This window comes from Myotis yumanensis, unplaced genomic scaffold (assembly GCF_028538775.1).
Source record: "Myotis yumanensis isolate MYYU_CA2020_CCGP unplaced genomic scaffold, mMyoYum1.0.hap1 SCAF_8, whole genome shotgun sequence".
NCBI classification, from domain to species: Eukaryota; Metazoa; Chordata; class Mammalia; order Chiroptera; family Vespertilionidae; genus Myotis; species Myotis yumanensis.
This window is the reverse complement of record NW_027223759.1, coordinates 1,355,115-1,380,670: the sequence shown is the minus strand read 5'-3', so window position 1 is coordinate 1,380,670 and position 25,556 is coordinate 1,355,115. Positions and strand designations below refer to the sequence as shown.

Sequence of the window (25,556 nt, the reverse complement as noted above, 5' to 3'; positions counted from 1 at the left end):
TCCCTTTTGTCACCAAGGAGGGTGACAGTCTCTCTGGGGACTGTGTGCACAGAGACCACCGCTTCAGGGGAGAGGAGGCGGTCGCAGCTCTTTTTTTAAAAAAATTCTTTATTGTTGAAAGTATTACATATTTCTGCTTTTCCCCCATTGACTGCTCCCCGGTCGCCCCCCTCCCCCGGCACCTACCCTCCCCAGACAGCAGCTCCTTTCTAAGCCCTCCCTGCTGAGCCACAGGGAGGGGGGAGCGCAGCCGGCAGAAGGGAAGGAGCCTGAGAGGCATAGAAACAGACGCTCAAAGAGAGATGCCTTCCAGCGACCATGGGCAGGACCTCACTTTCCCATCCTCCGCCTTCTCCGATGGGGATATAGCACCAGTATCTGCGCTATGAACAGCTGTTCGCCTTCCGGCCTCTAGCGCCGATCGCCGGCTTCGAGAGCCCTGCAGTGTGTCCTCCATCCCCCTCACTGGTACAAGCGGCTCTGATTACTGTCTGAGCAAACCCTCTCCGTCTTTTTGTCAAATATGAAAACTATGGAATTTTGTTGTTTATGTATGTAGGTCTTAACCAATTGGCCTGGAGATTATATATATATATATATTCAGCATCGCTTCTCGGCCTTTTGGCTAAGATCAAGTGTAGTATCTGTTCTTATCAGTTTAATATATATATTCAGCAGAAAAGGGAAAAATAGCCCAGTTAAGGGAAACATTTGAGTGTTTTCCCCATGATAGTAGCCGAGTTATTTAAAGTATTACTAAAAAAGTACAGATTTTCATGGCTCAGCAGTTTTCCCCTAAACCGTAGTCGGTACTCCACGGACACTGGGTAAGCTCGGGGCAGGCATGTAAAAACCAGACCATGTGAATATATTTCATCGTCCATAATATTCACATAGAAGAATGACAAAATAAGAAATAAACCACACGTCACAGAAACGATGCACAGGGTGTTCTTCTCACACCCATTCACCCCCCTCACGCCGAGCACAGAGCTCGCGTGCTCACATCGTGGCGTGTTTGTTGGAGAAGCCGCCTTTGCCTGGGGTCCTGCCACCATGGTCAGGGGGCTCCTGCCGCTTTCTGTCAAAAACTCTCAGCAATTCTTTTTCCTAGGAAGTCTCATCTCCCCTCTGTGGCTTGACCTCTGCCTGCCCCCTCTTCCTCACGCCCTGCAGTGGGTCCCATGAGAGACGCCCCCCCTCTGTGTCCCTGGGCTCCCACGGGGCCTGGCGGGTGCGGGTGTATGACAGCCTTACAGGCACTTGCCCACCAGGGCCACCCCGCTCCTGGGGGCTCCCAGAAGCCCCCGATCGCCCACCGGTTGGATTCACCCCAGATCCTTTAAAACGCTGGAGCTACGTATGACACCGCAGACCCCCGGCTGGAAGAAATGTCCCAGACAAGACCTGCACACTGCCTTCTAAGCAGGGAAACCTTGTCATCCCTCCAACTATAACATACGGGACATGTTATTTGCATAAGTTTGTAAACACACAAATGAAGCTTTTGAGTCCCTGAGAGAAAATGATTCCCATCTCTTCCTACATAGGTGTTTGTTTTGATAGGAAATATTTAGTCTCAGAAATTCCTTTCTTTTATTTCAGTGGTTCTCAACCTTCCTGATGCCGCGACCCTTTAATACAGTTCCTCATGTAGTGGCGACCCCCAACCATAAAATTATTTTTGTTGCTACTTCATAACTGTCATTTTGCTACTGTTATGAATCGTAATGTAAATATCTGATATGCAGGATGTCTTTTCATTGTGACAAATTGAACATAATTAAAGCACAGTGATTAATCACAAAAACAATATGTAATTATATATGTGTTTTCCAATGGTCTTAGGTGACCCCTGTGAAAGGGTCATTCGACCCCCAAAGGGGTCTCGACCCACAGGTTGAGAAACGCTGTTTTATTTTAAAACTTTACCCACAACCAGCCTTCACATAAGAGCTTGAGAGCGGAGGCGGTCCTGGTCGGCCTTTGAGCGGAGGCACACGGTCAGTCACGTATGGGCGTCTCGTCGAGTGGACGTGAACGCAACCTGCCATTAAGGACAACTTCTCCTGAAACCCATTTCCGCAGGAGTCCCAGCCAGCCAGCCCTTTTATTCTGTTTTACACGTGAGGCCTCCAGTAAAGGTGGTAAATCCTAATGTCTTAACTATGATTGGACCGACAAGAGAAATTCAGGAAAGCTCAACGGACCTCATCAGTTGCTAAGTCTCTATTTTTGTCAATTCACTATTCTAATATAATGTTAGCTGTGTCATGCTTGGCCTGCGTACTCACCGCCACCACCCCCCCAGCACCACACAGAAGGGGCTACCCCAAGAGGTTAAAAAGACCCTGATCTGTATGGGAATCGGACAAATCCAAAGTTTTCAAAATTAATTAGCTGCACTTTTTTTCTTCTTTTTTTAATTGATTTCAGAAAGAAGGGGGAAGAAGGGAGATGGAAATTTCAATGATGAAAGAGAATCATGGATTAGCTGCCTCCTGCATGCCCCACACTGGGGATCAAGCCCACAACCCGGGCCTGTGTCCTGACTGGGAATCGAACCCTGACCTCCTGGTTCATGGGTTGACGCTCAACCACTGAGCCATGCCGGCTGGGCTAATTAGCTGCACTTTTTATCAATTTCACTGAGAATCTCAGTTTCTGAATTAAAATACTAATCATCCTGAGAGGTTAACAAAAGTTTATGTAGCGGCCTGGTTTAGACTCATTTCCCGTCCCTCTGTCTGTCTCCTGCTCCTGAAGCAACGTGTCGGTCTCTGTGTTTTAAGACTTTAGGCTTCCCCTAGTTGAGATTTCATCATCAGTGAATCTTGTGGGGGGAAACCATTCTTCCATGTTTGGAGCAGCTGTTACGTCCGGCGAATGTGTCTTATTTGAGTGATTATTCATTTAAAAGGTGGAGCATTGTATGATGTCATCACACGTTGTTTTCTCTTGCCTTTTAGGAGCCTCAGTTGCCAAAGGATTACTTTGCACAAAAACCTGTTCTTCTCCTTCGTGTGTAACTCTGTCATCACGATCATTCACCTCACAGCCGTGGCCAACAACCAGGCCTTGGTGGCCACGGATCCTGTAAGTAAAGCCAGTGTGTCCTCGGGTTCGAAGGGTGCGCAGGGAAGCTGGGCCAGAGCAGGGAGGTCCTGCTACATGTGCTGGGCGTGTAATTAGGTGCTCGCGTGTGCAATGTATTGTAAGGTCTGACATACAGAGAGCATGTAGAGAGCATGTAGACAGGTAAATGCAGGGGGTCCCAAAAAATGTGTATATACTTTAACAGCGGAGAGTTCAATTTGGAAAATGAAATGTATTTTAATAAACACTGCCTTTAATTATTCAAAGTGTGTATATACACTTTTTGGGACACCCTATATCTCAATATTCCTCAAGTTAAAATAATCCAGTATTAAAAGGAAGAATACATTTTTTGCTTCCATTATTTGTAAATGTTACACATACCTTCTCCTCAACTTATGGCTAGAGTCCTGCTGCTGGTAGGACATACGCGTTTATGACTATATAGCCTTTGCTCAAAAGAATCAAAACACCAGTCAACTAACCGTGTCGTCAGAAAAAAACAGTGCTTGGAAATAGAACATTTAAATTATATTTTTGGCATCCAGCTGACTTTGAAAGTTAACAAAAACAGAGAAAAATAAATTCTACATCCCCTGTATAATGTTAAACTTTATCATCACAAATTTCTGAAGGGCTCTACCAAGTCCCCACATGTCAGCAAACATTTACGAGACGTTCCCTTGCAATTCCTTTGGAAGCCGAGTTTGTAGGGCGGCTACCGAGAGATACACAACGGTAAGCACAGAGGCCGTCGTAACATAAAGCCGTGTGTTTACACCGTAAGCTGAAACTTACGTATACAAATGGACACATTTTTTGTAAGCTGTGTGTCTAGGTAAGCCACATTTAAATTAAAATATCTGCATAAATAAAAAGCATTCACGTTTTTTAAATCCTATTTTTCACCACGTTTACAAATATCTCTGCTACAGTTCGATACGGAGTTTTGGAGGGTGTGTGTATCTGCATTTGGCAGGTGGGGTTTTTAGGGATTAAGTTAACCAGTTACTGAAGTCAGGGGAGGGAGGAATTTCCACTCAGTGGGTCAATCCACACTGCTCCGTGTGTTTTCAGGGGAATTTCCAAAACCCTCACGCCCCTGCATGGCTTGCCCACGTGCATCCGGGAGGCTTAGTCCTGTGTATGTTCCCTCTAGAGCAGCGGTTCTCAACCTTCCTAATGCCACGACCCTTTAATATAGTGCCTCATGTTGTGGTGACCCCCAACCATAACATTATTTTCGTTGCTACTTCATAACTGTAATGTTGCTACTGTTATGAATCGTCATGTAAATATCTGATATGCAGGATGTATTTTCATTGTTACACATTGAACATAATGAAAGCATAGTGATTAATCACAAAAATAATATGTAATTATAGATGTGTTTTCCGATGGTCTTAGGCGACCCCTGTGAAAGGGTCGTTCGACCCCCAAAGGGGTCACGACCCACAGGTTGAGAACCGCTGCTTTAGAGCCAGGGGGTGAGGAGACAGGATTAGCCCTGTGACTCCCAGCCAGAGGAGTGGGTTTCTCTGAGCAAGGATCGAGGAGTCCCGTCCCAGCTGCACAGCGAGCGGTTCAGACCCTCCGTCCTGTGAGAGGACTTGTGCTTCACACGCAGATTGCAAACTGCATAGACGTGTGTGAACATACAACATTTTTTGTCCGTTTTGTTTTTTTTCACCAATGCTCAGCTATTTCTCTGAAGCACGCTTTAAGCTGTTTTTATTATAAGAGTTTATGGATTAATTTGGTTAATGAACTTAGGAATTAAAGACTCAGTTAGTTAGGAGTATCTGAGAACCATATGGATAAGAATTGGAAGCGGAAGGCTACCTTTTCTGTACAGCCGAGTGGAACAACTCATTCTTACCTTTGAGCGAACGTGGCTAATATGGTAATATGGTGTTATGTTTGACATCAAGGGATGTTATTTAAAATTTAGTGTCATGCAACCTGAAGATATGTTGAATGAAAGAGTAGGTTTTATAAATGTCCTTAGGCAGAAGGCACTGTGTACAGTCATGAAAACAAAATTGGAATTGTAGGACTTGTCTTCAGACTGTGTCTTTGATTGATGTTGTGCGAATATCAGGAAATCATTTAACTTTTTTAGTGCAGTTTCAATCTATGGGATATGTGATTAATAATAATTCATGCCTCAGAACCACTTTAAAGATTAAATAAAATAATATATGAAAACATGTTTAGCTAAATCATATGCAAATGTTATTATTACTATTCTGTGAGAACCCAATATTTATTTTCCAGTGTATTTCATTTCTGACTTTATTTTTAGTGAAAAGGTATTTATTTCAAGAATGGCGACAGTTGCCACTAAATACCTATTGAGTTCCAGATTGGAAGTCGGAGCTGATGGGAGTAATTGGCCCTGTGCTTCTGGGAGAGCTTTTAGTTTATTTCCCTGGTTACGAGAGTCCTGTATCTGCTCCTGCTCCGTGTTTTCTTCACCCTGTACCTGAACCTCCTCTTCCTGCCTCTTTAAGAGTCGAGAAGAGAACGTGGAGACCCCGAGACAGAGGCAGGGAAGCACTTTTCCTTCTTTTCCGACATGAAGCCCTCGGGCCCCATGTTTGGATAAGACAGCGTCTAGGCTCCGTAGCTCCTGCTTGATGAGCATTTGTGCTGCTCGCACATAATATGCAAGACTTCCCGAGTGCTTGGCACTTCTCATGAATTGCTTTTATAATTATTAATATTTTTTTCCCAACAGACTACCGTAATCGAGGAGTTCATAAAGACACAATTAAAACAAAAACAGGTGTGAAGTCATTCTTGGGTGAAACTTTTACACTTAAAATGGCATAATAAGTAAAACACATTGGAACTCACATGCATATATGCATAACCCATGGACACAGACAATAGGGTGATGAGGCCTGGGGGGGGGGGGAGAGTTCAATGGGGGAAAAGGGGACATTGTAATCCTTTCAACAATAAAGATTTAAAAATAAGCAATAAAACACACCGGGAAATGCACGCCCACTAAAGGCAGGAGAGTCAGGGCATGCACCTCCCGGTGGCAGCTCACCATCGCGCCTCGTTGGGGTCAAGGCTAAGACTCCAGAGGCGCTGTTCGATGAGCATGAAGGTGGCGTTGTGCAAACCTGGATGATTTGTGTGTGCGGTTTGGGTAGAGAAGGGCGTCCCGTGTTTCTGTATGACCGAGCTCTGCGGGACTCGCCCTGTGAACTCACAACCATCCTCGCCGCTGCTGTTCCCCCCCCCCCTCGCCCAGGTGGGCTGCAAGGTGTCCCAGTTCCTGCACCTCTACCTGATGGGCTGCAACTACTTCTGGATGCTCTGCGAAGGCGTGTACCTGCACACGCTCATCGTGGTGGCCGTGTTCGCCGAGAAGCAGCGCCTCCTGTGGTACCACGTCCTCGGCTGGGGTAAGGCCGCGCCGCTGCCCACTCGACTGCCTCATGTGTCCCGTAGAGCAAGTGTGTCAAACTCACGGCCCGCGGGCCAAGAGCCTCGTTTATTTGGCCCGTGTCAGCCTTTGAGTTTGACATGCTTGCTTTAGAGGGTGTAGCTCCTTTGTCATCTGAACATACTTAATATTCATCGTTTTAAGGACGTCCAGGTGACGAACCTGTGCTGAGGGCAGTGAAGTCAGATATTTGAATAAAACAGCGCTGGCTCACTGTGTGCGGGGGCCCCAGACAACTGCAAAGGCACAGCTTTCCTTCCCATTTAATATTCCAGTGTGGATCTTGGCTACCCGCGTGGGGACTAAAACAACAGAATTAGGGCAATGAATTGGGATCCACTGTTTGTACTTCTCTGAGTCTCCTTTTTCCCCATGTGCAAAATAAGAATGCTGGCTTAGCTAGCTTTGACCTTCCATTTTTAAAATGTTTACTTAAAAAACAACAACATTGCCATTTTATCTGAGAGTATAGGGATCAGTTCTTGAATACGAGCGTGCAAAATATCTTTTTTCCCCACACAATCCCCTGACATGGTGTCATTCACAAAGCAGACAATGATACGCTTCTAGCATTTAAAAAGAATAACAGGAATGATGTGAAATACGAAATGCTGAAAACAAATTCAATAGGACTAGTTTCCAGAAACATAACTGGAATGGCACGTTATCTCTCTACCCACCTACCTACCCACCTACCTGTCTATCTGCTTCTCTGTTTACCTCCCTACGCACCCAGTCAGACAATAGACAGACCAGTGCAGCTGTGTAGGCACACATCCGGCTTTGGCACATTCGGGTCACCTTTTAAAACGTTTCTTTGGAGATCTGATCTAGAATGCCCACACTACGCAAACTCGTGGAACATGCAGCCTCTTTCCTCTTCCTCTTTTCTCTGTGCAGTCAGTCAACCAGTCCCCACTGTCCCCACACACGAAACCCTGCCCGCGGCCGGCCACTCCCTTCCCACGGAAAACGCAGGGCTGCGGGCCTGCGCTCTGGCCTGGGCATGGGCGGCAGCGCATTCGGGCGTTCGGCTCGGGTCCATGGGCCCAGATGGCACATGTTGGAAAGTCACTCACCCTCCACCCTGGGAACCAGGAGTAGCTGAGTTAGCACGCTTACTGCCTGGCCACAGACGTCACATTTACCCCTAACCGAGCGGCGTGACGGTGCTTGGAGAGCCCCTGGGCCCCTGGGCCGCGCCGCACGGAGGTGCCCCCTCTGCGAGGTGCCTACCCACCCGCCTGTGTGTCTTTGTCCCACAGGGTTCCCGCTGATCCCCGCCTGCACGCACGCCGTGGGCAGGAGCCTGTACTACAACGACAAGTAAGACCGCCCCCTTTCTGGCTTCTCTGGGGACCAAGCGAAGCAAAACCCTCACCCCTTTCCCTCTCTCTGTTCGCCCGCAGGTGCTGGATCAGCTCGGACACGCACCTGCTCTACATCATCCACGGCCCCATCTGCGCCGCCCTGCTGGTGGGTAGCGGCTCCCCTGCTCTCACGCGTGTCTGTGTCCGGCTGTAGCCTCTCGGGGTGGGGGTGGGGGGGCACAGCACCTGCAGGTCCAGGCACCGACCCCACGCGGGGCCAGTGAGCGCGTGGAAGGGCTGCTGCTGCCGTAGCAGGGCCGGCGGGGAAGGAGCTTGTTCTTGGGGGGAGGCCCTGGGGACCCTGAGGGAAGCCCTTATCTCAGCGAGAAGGCAGGGGCTGCTAGGGTGCTGGGTGGGAGGCGGGCTGGGAGGAGCTGGGCCACGGGCAGAGGGGCGGGCGCTGCCAGACACAGCCTGGTGGGGCCTGGGAGGGTCCCTTTGTGTTGCTCTTCATCCCTGCAACTCTGTTTCTTGGCTGTGGTCACGGGGGAAGGACCCTCACAGGCTGGGGTGGGGGGGACCCTCACAAGCTAGGTGGGGGCGGGGGGCGGGGATGAGGAAGACCTCACAGGCTGGGTCAGGCTAAATGAGAGGTGTGAGCGAGGAACAGGGCGCCAGGAACATCACAGAACCTCACAGGCACGCTTTGGAAGCTCCTGGGCGGAATGACTGCCTGAGGCTCTGACTGTGTGGGGAGCGCACAGGGGGCCGCATGCAGGGCTGACACGGGAGCTCCCAGCCACCGGGGTGGGGGCCTGGGGACTGCCTGCACCAAGAGGCTGGGAAGCCGGGGAGCCCCCTCACAGGCCCAGCGGCAGGTCAGCTGCCAGTCCCCACCCTGGGAGGCCGGCTGCACCCAAGAGGGAGGCGCGGGGGGCCACCAGGACCCAGTCCAGGCTGCTCAGTGAAAAGGGAGAGAACCCGCACCCTTTGCATGAAATGTTGCTCCTCTTGTGGGCCGAGGAGCAGCTGGGAGCCTGTCTCTCTACCGGGACCGGTCGCTCTGTTCGTTCAGGCTCCGTGCCCGCACACACCCAGGTCAAGTCCCAGGTCTAGGGAGGGGCTCTCACTATTGTCCATATGGTCACGTGTCTTTACACAGCGTTTTAAAGCTGCACTTACTGGAGTGGCTTGGTTAATAGAATCATACAGGGTTCAGGAGCGCAGGTCTGTAATCCGCATCTGTACAGTGTCCCGTGCGCTTGCCACCCAAGCCGTGTCTCTGTCCATCACCATTTATGCCCCTGCACCCCTTCTGCCTCCCCTACCCCCTTTCCCTCTGCTGAGGACCCTATGTTGTCTGTGTCTATGAGGGGTGTGTGTGTGTGTGTGTGTGTGTGAGTGTGTGTATGTATGAGTGTGTGTGTGAGTGTGTGTGTGTGTGTGTGAGTGTGTGTGTGTGTGTGTGAGTATGTATGAGTGTGTGTGAGTGTGTGTGTGTGTGAGTGTTTGAGTGTGTGTATGTGTGAGTGTGTGTGAGTGAGTGTGTGAGTGTGTGTATGTGTGTGTGTGAGTGAGTGTGTGTGTGTATGAGTGTGTGTGTGTGAGTGTGTGTGTGTGTGTGTGAGTGTGTGTGTGTGAGTGTGTGTGTGTGTGTGTGTGTGAGTGTGTATGTGTATGTTTGAGTGTGTGTATGTGTGAGTGTTGTGTGTGTGAGTGTTTGGTTTTTGATAAATAAGATTTCAACCACCACCGGCTTCCTTTCCGCCTCCGCTGTCACATGGCCTCCGGAGCGGGTGCGGGCGGAGTGGCTCAGCATTTCTGAGACGCGCTAAGGAGGCTGCGGGAGACACTCTGAATTCGGGTCAGCGAGACACATTGAGGTCACTGGGTGCACAGCTCAGCGATCGCCGGCTGTTCCGGGGCAGCAGTGGCTTCTAGGCACCCTCCCGCCACCCCCGGCTGAGTCACCCCACTCCCTGCCTTCCTGTCATGCCCCCAGGGGGGCAGGCGGCAGGCAAACGCCCGTGTGCCTGCAGATGAGTGGCCGTGATGAGTGATGGTAGCAGGTCTCCTCTTCCCCCGCGTTGCTCCGAGAGAGAGGAGAGTCGGGCACAGCTCACGAAAGGTGAAATTCTTGTTCTAGTTGTTACTTAGAATAAGCGGATGTATTGGCAGGAAGTGAAGTGGGATGACTTAGTTTCTAGTTTCACACTTGAAACCAGACTTACCGCCCTGGAGAGGCATTTCCATTTAGCAATGTCCTTGCGGTGGGCATCCAAGTGGCAGCATTTCTGCTGCCTGTCGTTTCTGACCTTGCCTAGGACGATTCTGCAATCTGCATCCATAAGGAGACGAGGGGCAGCACTGTCTTGTTCTCTGTGGGCTGGTAGTCATGTCTACTTGGTCAGAACCTTAAAAACGGCCGTGAGCGCTGGGAAGGGCCTGGGGCTGGGGGACGAACAGCTGAGCCGTCACCCTCACAGCTGCTGGCGGCTCACTCGGGATTGTCATCAGGGGATAGTCCCGGGTCCGCAGCCGCTCGCTCCTCACGGACGCGTCTCCCTCAGGACGACAGGGAGCCGTATCTTCTGCAGCACGTGTCCCACTGAATTCGCTAAGGATAGGAGTGGGATATTTTTATGCCCTGTTATTTTCCTAACACATGCCTCCAGTCCGCCAATGTCTGTTACTTGTTCGCTGTTTTCTACAGGAAGTGAGGTGCCACCGTTATGTTTTGTGTTGAGTGTGCGGATAGTGATCACACATGGGCATGCGATTGGGAAATGTCCGGGTTGTAAAAGACAAGCGCAGGTGTGAATTCGGGGGAGGACACGGGACAGAGGAGCACACACTAGCAGCACCAGAGCCCCGGGCTCCTCGAGTTCATGGCCGTGGCCCCTGGAGGCGGGAGTGGGCAGAGAAAACAGACAAAAGGGAAGATAGGACTTGGCTCAGAATAGGAGAGAGATAAAGTGATACTCAGGGGGCGGGGGCATGTTTCAGCAGAACTGCCCATTTCCTGGGAAACTTAGCCACACTATATTTTTGAAGTTTTACGTCTCCATTTCAACGAAAATGTTTTCTCTTGGGGAAAATTATTAGCGCACAGTAAATATGTAATTACAGAAAGTGACTAACGTAACAGAAAGCCCTGTGGATGCCAATTTTTTTTTTAAATCTCTAGGATGACATAGATTGAATATCAACTAGTTTAAATGTGGGATTCAGTCTAGTCTAAAGATAAAAAGGATTACAGTTCTATTTTGGAGGAGGTGTGAGGATTATCACAAAAATATAAAAATAAAAGAAGACAGAAAGGATCAACCAAGAAGATGAAAATGGCTGTTATGGTGCAATATATATTTGGAACGTGCCTATGGATACACTGATACAGAAGAGGCACATGAAAACTAGACCTTGTTAAAAATAAGTCTTTCCATTGTTTGAGTTGAGACTATTTAAAAGCTTTAGTTTTTGAACCAAAATAAAACTTTGAAAAAAAATATTACCTAAGCAAATGAACTGAGAAAAACACTCCACTATCCCTCAACGAAATGTGCTCCACAATAACTCTACCATCATTTTACTTCTCTCAAATTTACGTCCTTTAAAGTCGACGTACTTGTTAAATTAATAAACCAACCTTCCGGAAATACAAAGCATGTCCTATTCCCAGACACTGAAAATACTCTAACAGTTACAATGCCAAGACCCTTCTCCCCGCTTCTCCCGTCAAACGTCCACATTGGAACCATGTGCATCTTGGAAACGATGAGAGATCACTCTCTTTTGCTTACGTTATAGTTCACTTCCTTCTCTTAGCATGTGATCAAACTTCAAGTTCGAGCCCTTTATTCCCACTTTGCTGCGAGTTTTTATCAAAAAAGAGTGTTGGATTTTGGTGATCCCACTTCTAGGAGTAGATCCCAAGAATTCAGAAACACCCATCAGAAAGGACATATGCACCCCTAGGTTCATAGCAGCGCAATTTACAATAGCTAAGATCTGGAAGCAGCCCAAGTGCCCATCAGCAGATGAGTGGATTAGAAAACTGTGGTACATCCACACCATGGGGTACTATGCTGCAGTAAAAAAGAAGGAACTCCTACCATTTGCAACAGCATGGAGGGACCTGGAGAGCATTATGCTAAGCGAAATAAGCCAGTCGGAGAAAGATAAATATCACATGATCTCACTCATTTATGGAATATCATGAACAACATAAACTAATGAATAAAAATAGAGCCAGAGACATGGAGACATCGATCAGACAGTCAAACCTCAGAGGGAAGGCAGGAGAGGGTGGGTGGGGAGAGATCAACCCAAGAACTCATGTGCGTATGTGCATGGCCCATGGACATAGATGGAGGGTGGCAAGGGCTTGGGGGGAAAGGGAACTTATGTAATACTTTCAACAATAAAGATTTATTAAAAGTAAAACTTCAAGTTCAATTTTGAAGCTAAAGAGAACACATGTTCTAACGTCTAAATCTGGGTACTTGTTGTGTGTGGCTATTTAAACGCGAGGGAATTCCCATCGCCGTGCTGCTCTCTCCCAGGTGAACCTCTTCTTCCTGCTGAACATCGTGCGCGTGCTCATCACGAAGCTGAAGGTCACGCACCAGGCGGAGTCCCACCTCTACATGAAGGCCGTGCGGGCCACGCTCATCCTCGTGCCGCTGCTGGGCATCCAGTTTGTGCTGCTCCCGTGGCGCCCCGAGGGCAGGCCCGTGGAGGAGGTGTACGACTACATCATGAACATCCTCATGCACTACCAGGTGGGCGGCCTGCCGGGCGGCGGGGGGTCCAGGGGGGGCTGTGGGGGGGAGGGCAGTGTAGGGGGGGGCGCAGAGGTGCGGCCACCTGGGCAGTAGGCGGGTTCCCAGGAGGGCACGCCCTGGCTGGGGGGCACCTAGTCGGTGTGGGGCTGACTGTACCCACAGGTTTCATTTCTGACCCCCCGGGCCGTGAGCGGGTTTTAAATCATGGACCGTATCTTTTCTGCTTGGAATCAGATTGTTCTGTTTTTCTCCTACAGGGTCTTCTGGTCTCCACAATCTTCTGCTTCTTTAATGGAGAGGTATGGTGGATGGTATTCCTTTGATGTGTTCATAGGAACAACATTTTTTTTTCTTTAAAAATAACAAACAAACAAAACCCCATGAGACAGAATTACGAATTCCCAGGAACAACTATTTCCAATAGTGTTTCCCTCGGGACAGAGCACCATGGAGTCTCTTCTCAGGCCATTTGGGGAGGTCAAGGCCAGGGACAGAGTCGGCCTCAAGGTGAGATACTCCGTCCGGGGCTCTTACTTACCGAGCCCGGGACCTGCCTTTGGAAGTGACCTGTTCCTCCGGACGCAGACCTGTGCGGGCCAGCCCCTCCCAGACCCCACAGGACCTGCACAGCCTCTCAGAGGAAGGAGAATGGGCTCATTTTATTTTCCCCTTTTCTCTGTGTTTTGTTTGTTTGTTTTTCCCTGCCTGGCCCACATGTGTTGTTTGGCAACAGCTTTATGGTAGATACAAGAGCATTTCTAAAAATTAGACTCTCGGTTATATAAGGAGGAGCTGCAGTGGATTCGGACAGCGAGAGCTGGCGTGCTGTGATTTGAAACACAGCCATGTAGTCCTGGACATTTCAGCATTTCCGTCCAAGTCTGTGCTAACGGAGGAGTTTCAGGAGTTCTAGAATCTGGTGGTGCTCGATTTCTCATGCCCACGAATGGCGTGAGGCACAGTCATTTGCACTCCATTGGCCTAGCTCTGTATGTTTTTAATCCACTTGACAAATTTTAACCTGCTGGAGGGTTCTGGCAACATGCGACCAAGTTTAGAAACCCAGGCAGCAGCTGAGCGAGCCGGGGACACTCGGTAACTGTGAGCTTATCACGGAGCTTCAGACGGAGAACAGATGGAAGCAGTTAGCATGACCTTAGAGAACCGTTCCCACCAGACAAGTCAATGCTGGCCGTCATGTGCGTCTTAGAAACAATTAGATATCGCTTTCTTTGGCTCAATATTTTTCTTCTTTCCCTTAGCAAAGAGTAAAACTTCAAGTTTAAGTTTTAAATTAAAATTGACATGTTTTAATTTGTGAACAGAGGCATCTGCTGTATATAGTGACTTACTCCTAACGGCTGTCGAACTGTCCGACAGTAGAGACTACCTTTCACATCGCTAAGTGGTATTTCCCGGATTCTTCTCTCTGGAGGGCCAGGTGCTGTTTTCTAAAGTCAGTGAGAAGTAAAGACAGAACACCCAATCAAGAAAAACAGATAAATCATTTTTGATAATAACATTCAAGTAGCAATTGTTATGTACCACTACACACTTAAGCTGAATTAGACAATTCTGTTTACTGCCTACATGGGATTTTACAATTAAACTTAGATGAGAGGGGTATGGACAACACGCAAAGAACGTGTTAAGTATGAGTAGGTACCTCTGCATCGGCAGACACACGTGTGCTTTTTATAAAGGGTAAATTGAAAAGGTACAAAACGTAATCATTAATGAAGTATGTGGTGATAGGAGGCAGCATGGAACAAAAGCACGGGCGTGGCAATGCATTTAAACCCCAAAGATCCCACTTGGTTCTGGATGGGTCCCTTGGCCAACACTCTAACCCTGAAGAAAAATAACAGCGAGTTCCTCGCACGGGGCCCCCGAGGATAAGTGGAAGCGAGGAACATAGAGTTTCAGCACCAGGGTGCACCCTCAGTGCATGCCAGGTTCCTTACTAGACTTGTCAGGTCGCCCATTTTCAAAAATACATTTTAAAAAAGGAAATATTAATCATATTGGAGTGAAATCTCAAATTGGCCCTTTAATTTAGAAAAAGCGCCCAGGGACCGGCTCACCCCTGGCCAGCGCCGAGTTGCACTCCGTCTGAGTAAGCAAACGGGGCGCAGCTTTGATCTTCTGCCACGTCCTCACATTGCGAACCCTTTGGCAGTGAAAAGTTTCAATCTTACAAAACCCGTGAGCCAAGCCGTTGCCAAATCTTTCAGTTCCTCCCATCTGCAACTTCTGTCCCATGCTCTTCGTCTCTTAAGATGTAACCCTGCTTGTGCCTGATTCATTCTCCTCTTGAGAAACACCATCCCCCGCCTTTATTGTCTCTCTCCGTCTCTCACACGCTCACAACATGGAAACCAGCTTCCGGATTCATGGTGTGCGGGTCCAACGACGTCATGCACTTCTTACGATCATTCTCAGAGGATCGTTTCCCTCTCGTGCCCCCCGTTAGGTGGAATCGCTTGCTTTGGCTCCGTATCTCTGCTCTGGTTTTACTCTCACGTGCTGTGTGTTTTATGTTTTAGGCAAAATGTCCATTTGTCTTTCTCACTAGTGAAGTAACTGTGGCCTGACAAGTGCTCGGGCGACATTCTCTCTCTTATCTCTCGTCCATGGGGACAAAGATGTGCGCTGTTTGCATAAACCAGGAACTCTCGCCACCAGCAGGGCCCTGGACAGTGAAGAACCACCATACTTGAGAGCAGTTATTTTTACAAGGTCAATAAATTGTATTGAGAACAACAGGGCCCATTTTCTGTAATGAGAACTGGGTAGAATTTTTTATTAAATATCTTTTCATTGATTTAGGTTGAGTGTAGCATTGGTTCCTTATCAGCTGCTAAGGGGTATATAGAGTTGTAATATAATATTCTAAGCAGTTGGCCTGGCTATTTATATAACACACATGTAAAACAATGAAAAACATTTCAATATCTTTAATAACATCAGGCTATCTTCCTGTCCAATGGCAATTTTCCTTGTTACTTTTCCCTGTTAAATTTTTCTTATTTAAAGTTTATTAAAAGTGGCCACTTTCACATCCTGTTGAAGGTACCCACCCAGAACCAAGTGGGAAACTACCCTCAAGTGTTGTGATGACCCAGATAACTTTGAAATTGTATTAAATGAGGCAAATGAAAAGCATCACACCTTTATGGAGAATACTACGCACAAACAGATGCCTGAAGGCCGATAGGTTTTAATTAGGCTCCTTGTTCACTTCCATGGTGTGTGTGTTTGTGTGTTTGTTTGCTGACAGGAGCCAGGGTGCTGATCTTAGTCAAGGCAGTTCAAGAGCAAACAGTCAGTTCAAAAACCGTTTCGACTTTTAGAGTTTAAGCTTTCCTTTTTAAGACTCTAAGTACTACACTCCTAGCTAAGGCATGACTCCCTGTCGGTGTCTTAGTGACACTCAGTAGAATATTTTGCACTCAGTTCCATTCTACTTCCTTCCACTCAGAAACTATAGTGACTGTCTTCAGTCAGTCCGTCCCTTAGTAACAAACACAGCGAGGGGTCTTGAATTAGCATGAAAATCAGATGTTCAGACTCTCTTTGAGGCAGTAATCAAAGGGCCAAGGAATAGGGGAGTTTGAGGAAGACTCTGTATATATATATCTCAGAGAGGAAGGGAGAGGGAGGGGGAGAGAGAAACATCCATGACGAGAGAGAATTGTTGATGGGCTGCCTCTTGCACGCCCCACGCTGGGGATCAAGCCCACAACCCAGGCATGTGCCCTTGACCGGGAATGGAACCGTGACCTCCTGGTTTGTAGGTGGATGCTCAGCCACTGAGCCAGGCCAGGCCGGGCAAGGGAGACTGTTCAAAGCTGTGCACGCTTTGAAAAGACACAGATCAGGTCGCTGGAATGTGGCTTAGAGACTTATAACAAGAAACAGATGGCCCCCAAGCCCGTCTCCTCTCTCCCCAGACACCTGGAGAGGCCCCGGGTGTCCAGGGGGAGGTGAGTCACTGGCCCTCGCTGACTCAGTCTGAAGAAAATCACACCAGTGTCGTATGCTCAGTTAAAACCAAAGTCACCATGGTATTGCCTGTCCAGTTTTTCTCAATCCTCATCTCATCTGCAATTATCTGTTCAGGACTTTTTCCCTCCGGGGAGTGAGCTCCATGCGGACAGGAGCCCTGCTCTTCCCCCCTCCCCCCTCCCCCCCAGAATGTAGCGCAACCCCTGGCGTATGCTAATCACTCAGTAAAAGGTTGCTGCTGCTGCTGGAGATGATGATGATGAAGCAGATGATGATGATGATGATGATGATGATTTATATTCCCTGTACTCCTTTTTCTTTTATCTCTTGTTCCTCTTCTTTTATACTCTCATTCATCATCTCATTCTGTTTCTAAAGATATTGTTATAAACTTCAAAGTTGCACACACAGGTTTGTAATGGCGTCTGTATTGACTATTTGTTTTACACCAATACATTCATATTCATTATGAAAGCTTAAAAAAATAAGGCATGGAAAGGAAAATATTAATGAAATCTACAAGTGCAGAGTAAGAGCAATGATTCCCTAACATGAAGATGGTTCACTCAATTTAATTTTTTAAATTAAGTTTAAAAAGCGGGGTTGGGTGTGTGGGTGGAGAGAGATTACCCAGCGAACGTACATGCCTCTAAGCATTACCCATGGACACAGGCAATAGTGTGGTGAGGGCCTGGTCGGGGGCTGGTGGGAGGTGGAGGGGTCAGTGGGGAACGAAGATGGAACATCTGCAATTCTTTCAACAATAAAGGTAATTTTTTAAAAAAAGAAAGGAAAAAGGTAATATTACTCACTAATATTAATGCCCTTTTTTTAAAGGCCTTTCTATATAACTTATGATATTACACAATATCTTCATTTCAAAAAGTGGACTGCTCTTGTTCTTTCTGTTTCCTCTTGATCGACAGGTTCAAGCGATTCTAAGGAGAAACTGGTATCAATATAAGATCCAGTTTGGAAGCAGCTTTTCGCACTCGGATGCCCTCCGCAGCGCGTCCTACACAGTGTCAACCATCAGTGACGGCACGGCGTACAGCCACGACTTCTCCAGCGAGCACTCAAATGGGAAAAGCATCCAGGACATTGAGAATGTGGTCTTAAAGCCGGAGAAGTTAAATGATTATATCTTACAATAGGGACAGGGCTGTTCAACCATAGTGTGCCACTCTATGCTCAAGGACTTAGATCCATGACTTTATAACCAGAAGACTTCCGTATAAAGTGGATTTCTTGATTGCCACAGAGAACACTCCTATGAATTCAGTCACTTGGTTTTTGTTTTATATATATATATATTTCAGAGAGGAAGGTAGAGGGAGAAAGACACAGAAACATTAATGATGAGAGAGAATCATTGATGGGCTGCCTCCTGCACGCCCCACACTGGGGATCGAGCCCACAACCCAGGCATGTGCCCTGACTGGGAATTGAACCGTGACCTCCTGGTTCCTGGGTCAATGCTCAACCACTGAGCCATGCCAGCCGGGCTTCAGTCGCTTGTTGATCAGTGTTTAACAACTAGCTCTATGGGGGGTGGGAGAAGCCCTGGTTAGTAATGTTTGCCAGCTTCTGTGGTGTCACAGTCCTACTGTGGCTGGTTTCAAGCTGCCAACCTGACATCACTGAACATGGCGTTAGGAAGCGGTGGCCACCGTCCATTCTGGTGGCTGGAACCGGCCAGTCCTAGCACACTGCGTGCCTTCACAGATGAATGAAACTGTAGCATTTCAGCTACGTGTTGGGCACGAGCCTACGTCTGCTGCCTGAAAAGGCGTACTTAAGGCCTACAGCCTTGGAGGGAAAATTAGCTTTCCATTTGTTTATTGAAACACTGTATTCCCCTGTTCACAGGTGATGCTGATTCTTCTTGTTGTTCAGAGAGTATGCTAGTCTTTTCTGTACTTGCCCTTTCCCATGGACCAGATGGAGAGCTTGTTGTTCCTGTCGGCTTACCCTCTCCTTCCCGAGCAAGCAGAATTCCTATCAGTACTCGTTCGCGGTGACACCCGTTATACCCTGTGTCATATCCGTGTTTGAGACTGGATACATAAATAGTATGTATGACATGCAGCCCTACTTTGGTGTCATTAGGGAGACATCTTGGTTGATACTACAAAACCCTCCTCAGCTCCATTGCTGTCTTGCTCCTTTCCTATCTGACCACAGGAATGGGGGGTATTGGTTTCCCTGTATCTGTAAATAAAGACTTGCCCCTTCCATCTCTACTGTGTAGACAAATTAGCAAGTATTTTACATCAAGAATGTCAATGAAGGGTTTCTTATTTCCTTGGAAGTTTATAAAAAAAATGTTGTGAAAGATGAGCTTGTAAATACTCTGTTATTCTATTTTATAGCCTCAACTCGAATACATAATGTCACAATGTATGCATCTTAACATCTGATACTGCGTCTGGGCTGATTTTATTATAAAATAGAGTCTGGAATTTTATATTTGTATAAAATGTATTAAAGACAACCAGATACCAGCATCAGAAGTTTGACAACAGAAATATTGATAAGATAGAAGATATTTATTAAAAACAAACTCAAGACCCTTGTTTTCTTAAACATATTGACTTGGTGTCTCATACCTTAGCAGGTATGTTTGACATATTTCTCTTTTTATGTTGACGATGAACTTGCATTCTAATCCAGAATATGTAAGCAACTCCTACTGTAATAAATGCTGGTTCACTACTCCTGTGGGTTTAAACCCACTAAGATATGAATTCCCTGACTTATCCTATATGAAGGTGTATGGCTTTTGAAATGTTGCAAGCTATTTTAAAAACTATAGGAATGCAATGTATATCAAAGACAATATATTAATATTTTAAGAGAGTTACGATAGATGGTGACACAAGTCGGTGAAAGATTTGAATATAGCATAAGGAGGAATTGCTGTCAGGTGTCTAAGGAATAATCAAATTGAGATGGAGGAAAGTGTTGCTAATGAATCAAAGGGACATTTAAGTGGGATTCCGTTTCTCTATTTTTTACTGAAATGGCTGACAGACAAAAAGCATCAATCAGTGAAAGTCTATTTGGGGGAGGAGACACCACGGTGTCGTGTGTGTCTACAGTGGGTCAATCACTTAACAAGGACTAAACTGGTGACTTAGTCTTCCGAGGGTGTTTAAGGTAATGCTAGCTGATCATGTGACATTTTCTAAGTCAATAATGGTGAGTTCAGAAATCATTTGAAATGTTCCAGGATAATTATCTAAATAGTAAGAATGAACACATTAAATGGGCTGGCCAATGCCTTTATAATGTGCCCATACATATGTTCAGATTTTATTGAGTTAGTTCAGGTTAGTTCAGATTTCTCAGCAAGCTCTCAGAAAAGGAACTCAGGCTGTGCTGGACAAACCGCTGCCTTAATTACACAAAAATTCCTCTGAATTAGCTCACTTTTAGCTACTTATAATTCAAAGGCAGATCCAGACTCTTCGCTGACCCAGTTTGCATATTTCAGCATTCTTCTAGATAAACGGTTCAGTCTCAACTACAAATGACAGTAGAAAATGTCACATCATCAGCTAGTATTATATTGAATTATTCTACAATTTTCAAGTATATTTTTATTGTGCTCTTATTAACTTTAGATCAGATTACCTTTATGTACAGGATTTAGCTATTGTACAGTTTTCAATTAAACCGTGTTAATTTTGTACCTGTATTTTTTTAGGGATAATATTTTTAAATATTAGACTTCTCTAAAGCTGAATGGCTAATTAAGATCACCTTTGCATCTTACTCATAAAGAAAAGGTATAATTGATATTTTTAAGAGTAAACTTTTTTGGTGTCTAAAAAATGATTTGGGGAATTTCTAACTTTTGAAATGTAGACTGCTATTTTTCTGCAAGTGCTTGTGAAAGTCACATTGTAATTTTTTGAAAAGGCCAATCTGTCATTTCTTTTCTAAAGCTATTTTCTACTGAATTTATTCATAAAATATCTGTTCTGTAATTTAGTGGTAGCTGTAGTGCTGTATTTATTGCTTAATGCTTTTTTAAAATGTGAACTTATTTTAATTTTCTCTTGGTTTTAGTCTGCTAATAGAAACCATCATTTCTTTTATCTGTAAAACATACCCAAGATATTTGATCAATTAAAACAACTCATGTTATGCCTGCTTAATGTATATCTCTCTACTTTGATTGTATGAAAATATTAAAGTTATGAGTTAAAAATCATTTTCACTCATGTTTACTGTGGTACTGAATAATATAATTTATAAACATAATTCTTAGCAATCAGTGAAATACTTCTTAGAATCCCTCACTATAACTCTATTACCCTCTTTGAAGTCTTCAATAAACCCATAAATCACTACACAAATTCTATTTTTAAAAGTTATGAATTTGATTTTTTTGATAATAAAATTCCAAATAAACTACAATGTATGCAAATTTCTTCCTAGACGAAAGAAAGAAAGAAAGAAAGAAAGAAAGAAAGAAAGAAAGAAAGAAAGAAAGGAAGGAAGGAAGGAAGGAAGGAAGGAAGGAAGGAAGGAAGAAAGAAAGGAAGGAAGGAAGAAAAGGATGCCCATAAAGAGGAAAATGAGCAAGGATTTGTCTCCTTTCTTCATTAAATTACACTAGAGGCCCAATGCATGAAATTTGTGCAGGGTATAGTCCCTAAGTCTGGCCAGTGATCAGGGCTGATCAGGGTCCCCGCCTCCCTGCCTCCCCACCTCCTCCTTCCCTCCCCACCTGCGCACCACCACCACACGGTTCCCCCCCACCACCCCCTTCCCCACCTCCTCCTTCTCTCGTTCCCTCAGTGCCCACTGCCGCTGCTGGTCACCCACCCTGTTCCGTGCCACCCCTGGTGGTCAGTGTACACCATAGTGAGCGATCGAACTTCCGGTCTCACAGTTGAACTCCCGAGGGGACACTTTGCATATTAGCCTTTTATATAGAGAGATTGTGTGATTTCGTAGTGAAAAGCAGAGAGAAAAAATAAGGAAAAGAATACTTTTAAAATACTTTTTTAAAGAGGGCATATATGTGACTCACACAAATATAAAAGGAAAACACATTAAATATTTTGCTCCATTCACCCTCCATGAAGGAACCAGTAATAGGTTACTACCATCAGAGGAGAATGAGAAACACCACACAGGCACCGGCAGATAAGAATTCTGGAATGACTGGCAGCGGAAGGGAAAGAGCTCTAACCGGGAGCGAGAGCCAATTGCACGTCCGTGGGAGGAAGGGACCTGCCTGTCCGTGGGAGGAATTGTCTGTGTGACGTGACCTGTTCTGTCGCTCACACGGCGATAGAATTTCCCCAAAAACAGCGCAAAACAAAGGTAGCCTGGGAGGCTGCACCAGAAGTGACACTTTCCATCTTTTCCATTTTTTAACCATTTTAAAGTCTTTCACAATTTTACTCATGAAATATAAGTGGAGAGAAAGAAAAAACAGGGTGGGGGGAGGTACAACCCAAACGTAGAGGGAAAGGGAGGAAGTTTGTTAAGACGGCTGTTTTTAAAACTCTGCATACCATTGCTTTCTCAGACATGTGCATTATGGTAGCCGACACGCAACAGGCAAGGCAGCTCTATTTCTCCTATTCTCCCTGCTTTACCCAGGGACTTCCCTGTAGTTATTTTTTTAAATATAATTTATTGATTTCAGAGACAGACAGAGAGACAGAAATATCAGTGGTGAGAGAGAATCATGGATCAGCTGCCTCCCGCACACCCCACACTGGGGATGGAGCCTGCACCCCGGGCGTGTGCCCTGACCGAGAATTGAACTGTGACCTCCTCATTCCTAGGTTGACGCCACACCGGTCCGGCCCTTGGAGTTACTGATGATGCACATGCCAACAGCGTTTTAATCTCAGGGCTCACAGAAACCTACTAGACCCCATTCCGGATGAGACAATGACGTTTCTGTGAGGCCTACTTTACATTAATAAGCTTGAAAATGCAGAGCCAACGCTACCCTGTGTGTATATTCACCGTCAGCTCTGAAGATGTGTTATTTGGTGAAATATCACAAAATGTGCTCCATATTAACAAATGCCATTGAATTCACAATATCGAGCTAAGCTGTTACCTTAGAGCAAGCATGTCAAACTCGCGGCCCGTGGGCCAGCCACAGGCCTCATTTTTTTGGCCCGTGTTAGCCTTTGAGTTTGACATGCTTGCCTTGGAGCAGAGTCGATTAGCAAATCCATTTCAATCAACACGGGTTGGCTCACCCATGTGGAAAGCACAATACGGGGAGCATCGCAGATCAAGAGGACTCCCCACAGAGACTGCACAACTTCCATGGGATTCTTTTCCTCGAGCCCCGGGGAGAATGGAGTCGCATTCGCTGCTTAGTGACGGAGGAAAGATATTTTAAAATCCAGTATCTCTCACCGTCGTTTCAAACAGACATTTCTGCACTGAATGCTTTGCATGGCGCCATCTTTGTTTGCAATCTACAGAAGCTACACTTCAAGCTGCACAGGTCATGTCCGACACAGCCCACAGGAGCAGGTGGGGAATTACCAGTGTTGACTCAAATCGGCATCATTGTTCCCAAGCACGAACTAAAGCTTCTTCTGTTCCAATTGGAGGCCGTCTCAACACGCCCCAGGCTCTGGCCCAGGGGCACTCCTCCCTGGGATCAAAACTCCTCCTTGCTGTGGTCCCCATGGCCTGTCAGCACGATGCTCAGCAGGGAGAAACGTCTACCCAGCTGGCAGCGTGCGAGGGGCGAAGGGTGCAAACAGAATAACTACGATGACAGAAAGTTGCCTCTGCCTCACCTCGTCCCCACGGGGAGCCTGTGCCCCGCCTGCACGCGTGTGACCAGAACTCCCCGTAAGCGACAGAGGAACCGCATCTCTGCCCCCCTCAGAGGGTGATGCCAACACCCCATTTCTGGCTGCGCATCCGTGCAAACAAAAGCAGGAGACACCCCGCAAGCAAACAACTCATTTCAACTCAAGCACCAAGGGGGTGTCTATATTTTTTTCTTTCATTTTTATTCTCTTTTTAAAATATGCTTTTTATTGATTTCAGAGAGGAAGGGAGAGGGAGAGATAGAAACATCAACGATGAGAGAGAATCATGGATCGGCTGCCCCGTGCACGCCCCACACTGGGGATGGAGCCCACAACCCGGGCCTGTGCCCTGACTGGGAATCGAACCATGACCTCCTGGTTCATAGGTCAATGCTCAACCACTAAGCCACACCAATCTGGCAAACTGTGAGGTTATTTGGGATGGGAGGCGTTCTGGCACCGTGGCCAGTGAGGACACAGGTTCCGAGGCAGTACTGTTTGAGGAACCTCAGGAAGGTGGTGGGGTGCAGGCAAGGAAGGGGCAGAAAGAGGTGAGGCCAGAGAGTCACTAGTTACCATTCACCCAGGGCCTCGTCAGCCAAGGGGTGGTTTTCGTTGCGTCCTGTGGAAGGACAGGATTTGGGGCCGGAGGAGTGCGGTGTTTGGAAAGGTTCGCCCTGACTGACATGGAGAGCCAACTAGATGGTGGCAGAGCTGGACGCCGCGTGGGAACGGGGGAAACAGGGTGGGATCAGGGGACTTCTCGGTGGCCATGGCAATTGTCTCAGCAAGAGATGACGTCAGCGCCTTAAAATAGCACGCCAGCCAAGGTCGTGGGAAGGCAAAGGATTCTGGATGTGCATGGAGCTGGAGCCAACAGGATATGCTCTCTGATTGGCTCTAAATGTAAGAGTCAAGGATGGTTTCAATTTTATTTTATTTTGTTGTTCTGTTTCCTCAAGCGTTGGGGAGAATGGAGTCACACTCACTGTTTATTAACAGGGGAGAGAATGAGACAGGACACAATAGGTAGAGAAATCAAGAGATCAGTGTTAGTCATAGAACACTTGGGTTCTTTGTAAAAAATATATTTTCATTGATTTCAGAGAGGAAGGGAGAGGGGGAGAGAGAGAGAGAGAGAGAGAGAGAGAGAGAGAAAGGAGAGAGAGAGAGAGAGAGAGAGAGAGAGAGAGAGAGAGAGAGAGAAAGAAATACCGATGATGAGAGAGAATCATTGACCGGCTGCCTCCTGCACACCCCACACTGGAGATCGAGCCCACAATCGGGGGATGTGCCCTGACCAGGAATTGAACCATGAACTCCTGGTTCATAGGTCAATGCTCAACCACTGAGCCACACCAGCCTGGCAAGACTGGGATTCCATCAGGAAACCATGCAGAGACGTGGGAGGGACTGCTCAGTCCATGAGTCTGAAGGCCAGGAGGCAGGTGTGGCCATGAGCGTGGTCAGCACACTGAGCATCGGCAACATCGAAACTGGGTGGATCCGCCCAGGGAGAGAAGGGACTCGGGGCCTCCGTTCGGGCGGGATGTGGCCCAGAAGCTGGAGAAGGAGGGAGGGGTGGGGCGTCAGTGGTGGAAGGAGACCAAGACACGAGTGTCATCTCAGAAGCAAATGGAAAAGAAATGTTTCCAAACAGATGGCGTCCCGTGTCACATGCTGCCGGGGCCGCAGCCAAAGTGAAGCTGGGAAGGTCCTTGTTCTGGGCAACGTGGGTGTCACTCGTGACACCGACAAAGGCAGCGGCAGTGGAGCTGCTGGAACAAAGTCCCAATTCGAGTGGGTCCCAGAGAAAGGGAGGATCGTAAAATACTCTTTTTGAACAACAGTAAGAAAAGTGACATAACAATGATTTGGCAGAATTCACTGTCATACATCTGGCCCCTCTAAGCAGAGGACTTCACTTCCATATTAATAGATTTTCAAGTTGGATCCCAAGTGAAGCCCTCTTTTTGAGGTCACAAAACACAGACCTGAACACACGATTCACGAGAAGAGATGAACCAAAGCTCTTATATACTTACATGCGTGTCCCAGGGACACGGGCAATAGGGGGGTGAAGGCC

General features: G+C 46.9%; 1 protein-coding gene and 1 pseudogene across 4 annotated transcripts in view; both read left to right on the top strand.

Moving 5' to 3' along the window:
• CALCRL (calcitonin receptor like receptor) overlaps nt 1-20,847 on the top strand; it is a 71,139-nt gene extending 50,292 nt beyond the window's left edge. For all 4 annotated transcript variants that reach the window (XM_070421658.1, XM_070421660.1, XM_070421659.1 and 1 more), the window contains 7 exons: nt 2,970-3,096; nt 6,362-6,515; nt 7,822-7,882; nt 7,966-8,032; nt 12,429-12,647; nt 12,908-12,949; nt 17,585-20,847. In XM_070421658.1, coding sequence (XP_070277759.1) covers nt 2,970-3,096; nt 6,362-6,515; nt 7,822-7,882; nt 7,966-8,032; nt 12,429-12,647; nt 12,908-12,949; nt 17,585-17,812 — 898 coding nt within the window. In that variant the 3' untranslated portion in view covers nt 17,813-20,847. The remainder of the gene's footprint in view (nt 1-2,969; nt 3,097-6,361; nt 6,516-7,821; nt 7,883-7,965; nt 8,033-12,428; nt 12,648-12,907; nt 12,950-17,584) is intronic.
• LOC139015944 (U2 spliceosomal RNA) lies at nt 606-713 on the top strand (annotated as a pseudogene).
• Nucleotides 20,848-25,556: the final 4,709 nt, after the last annotated feature.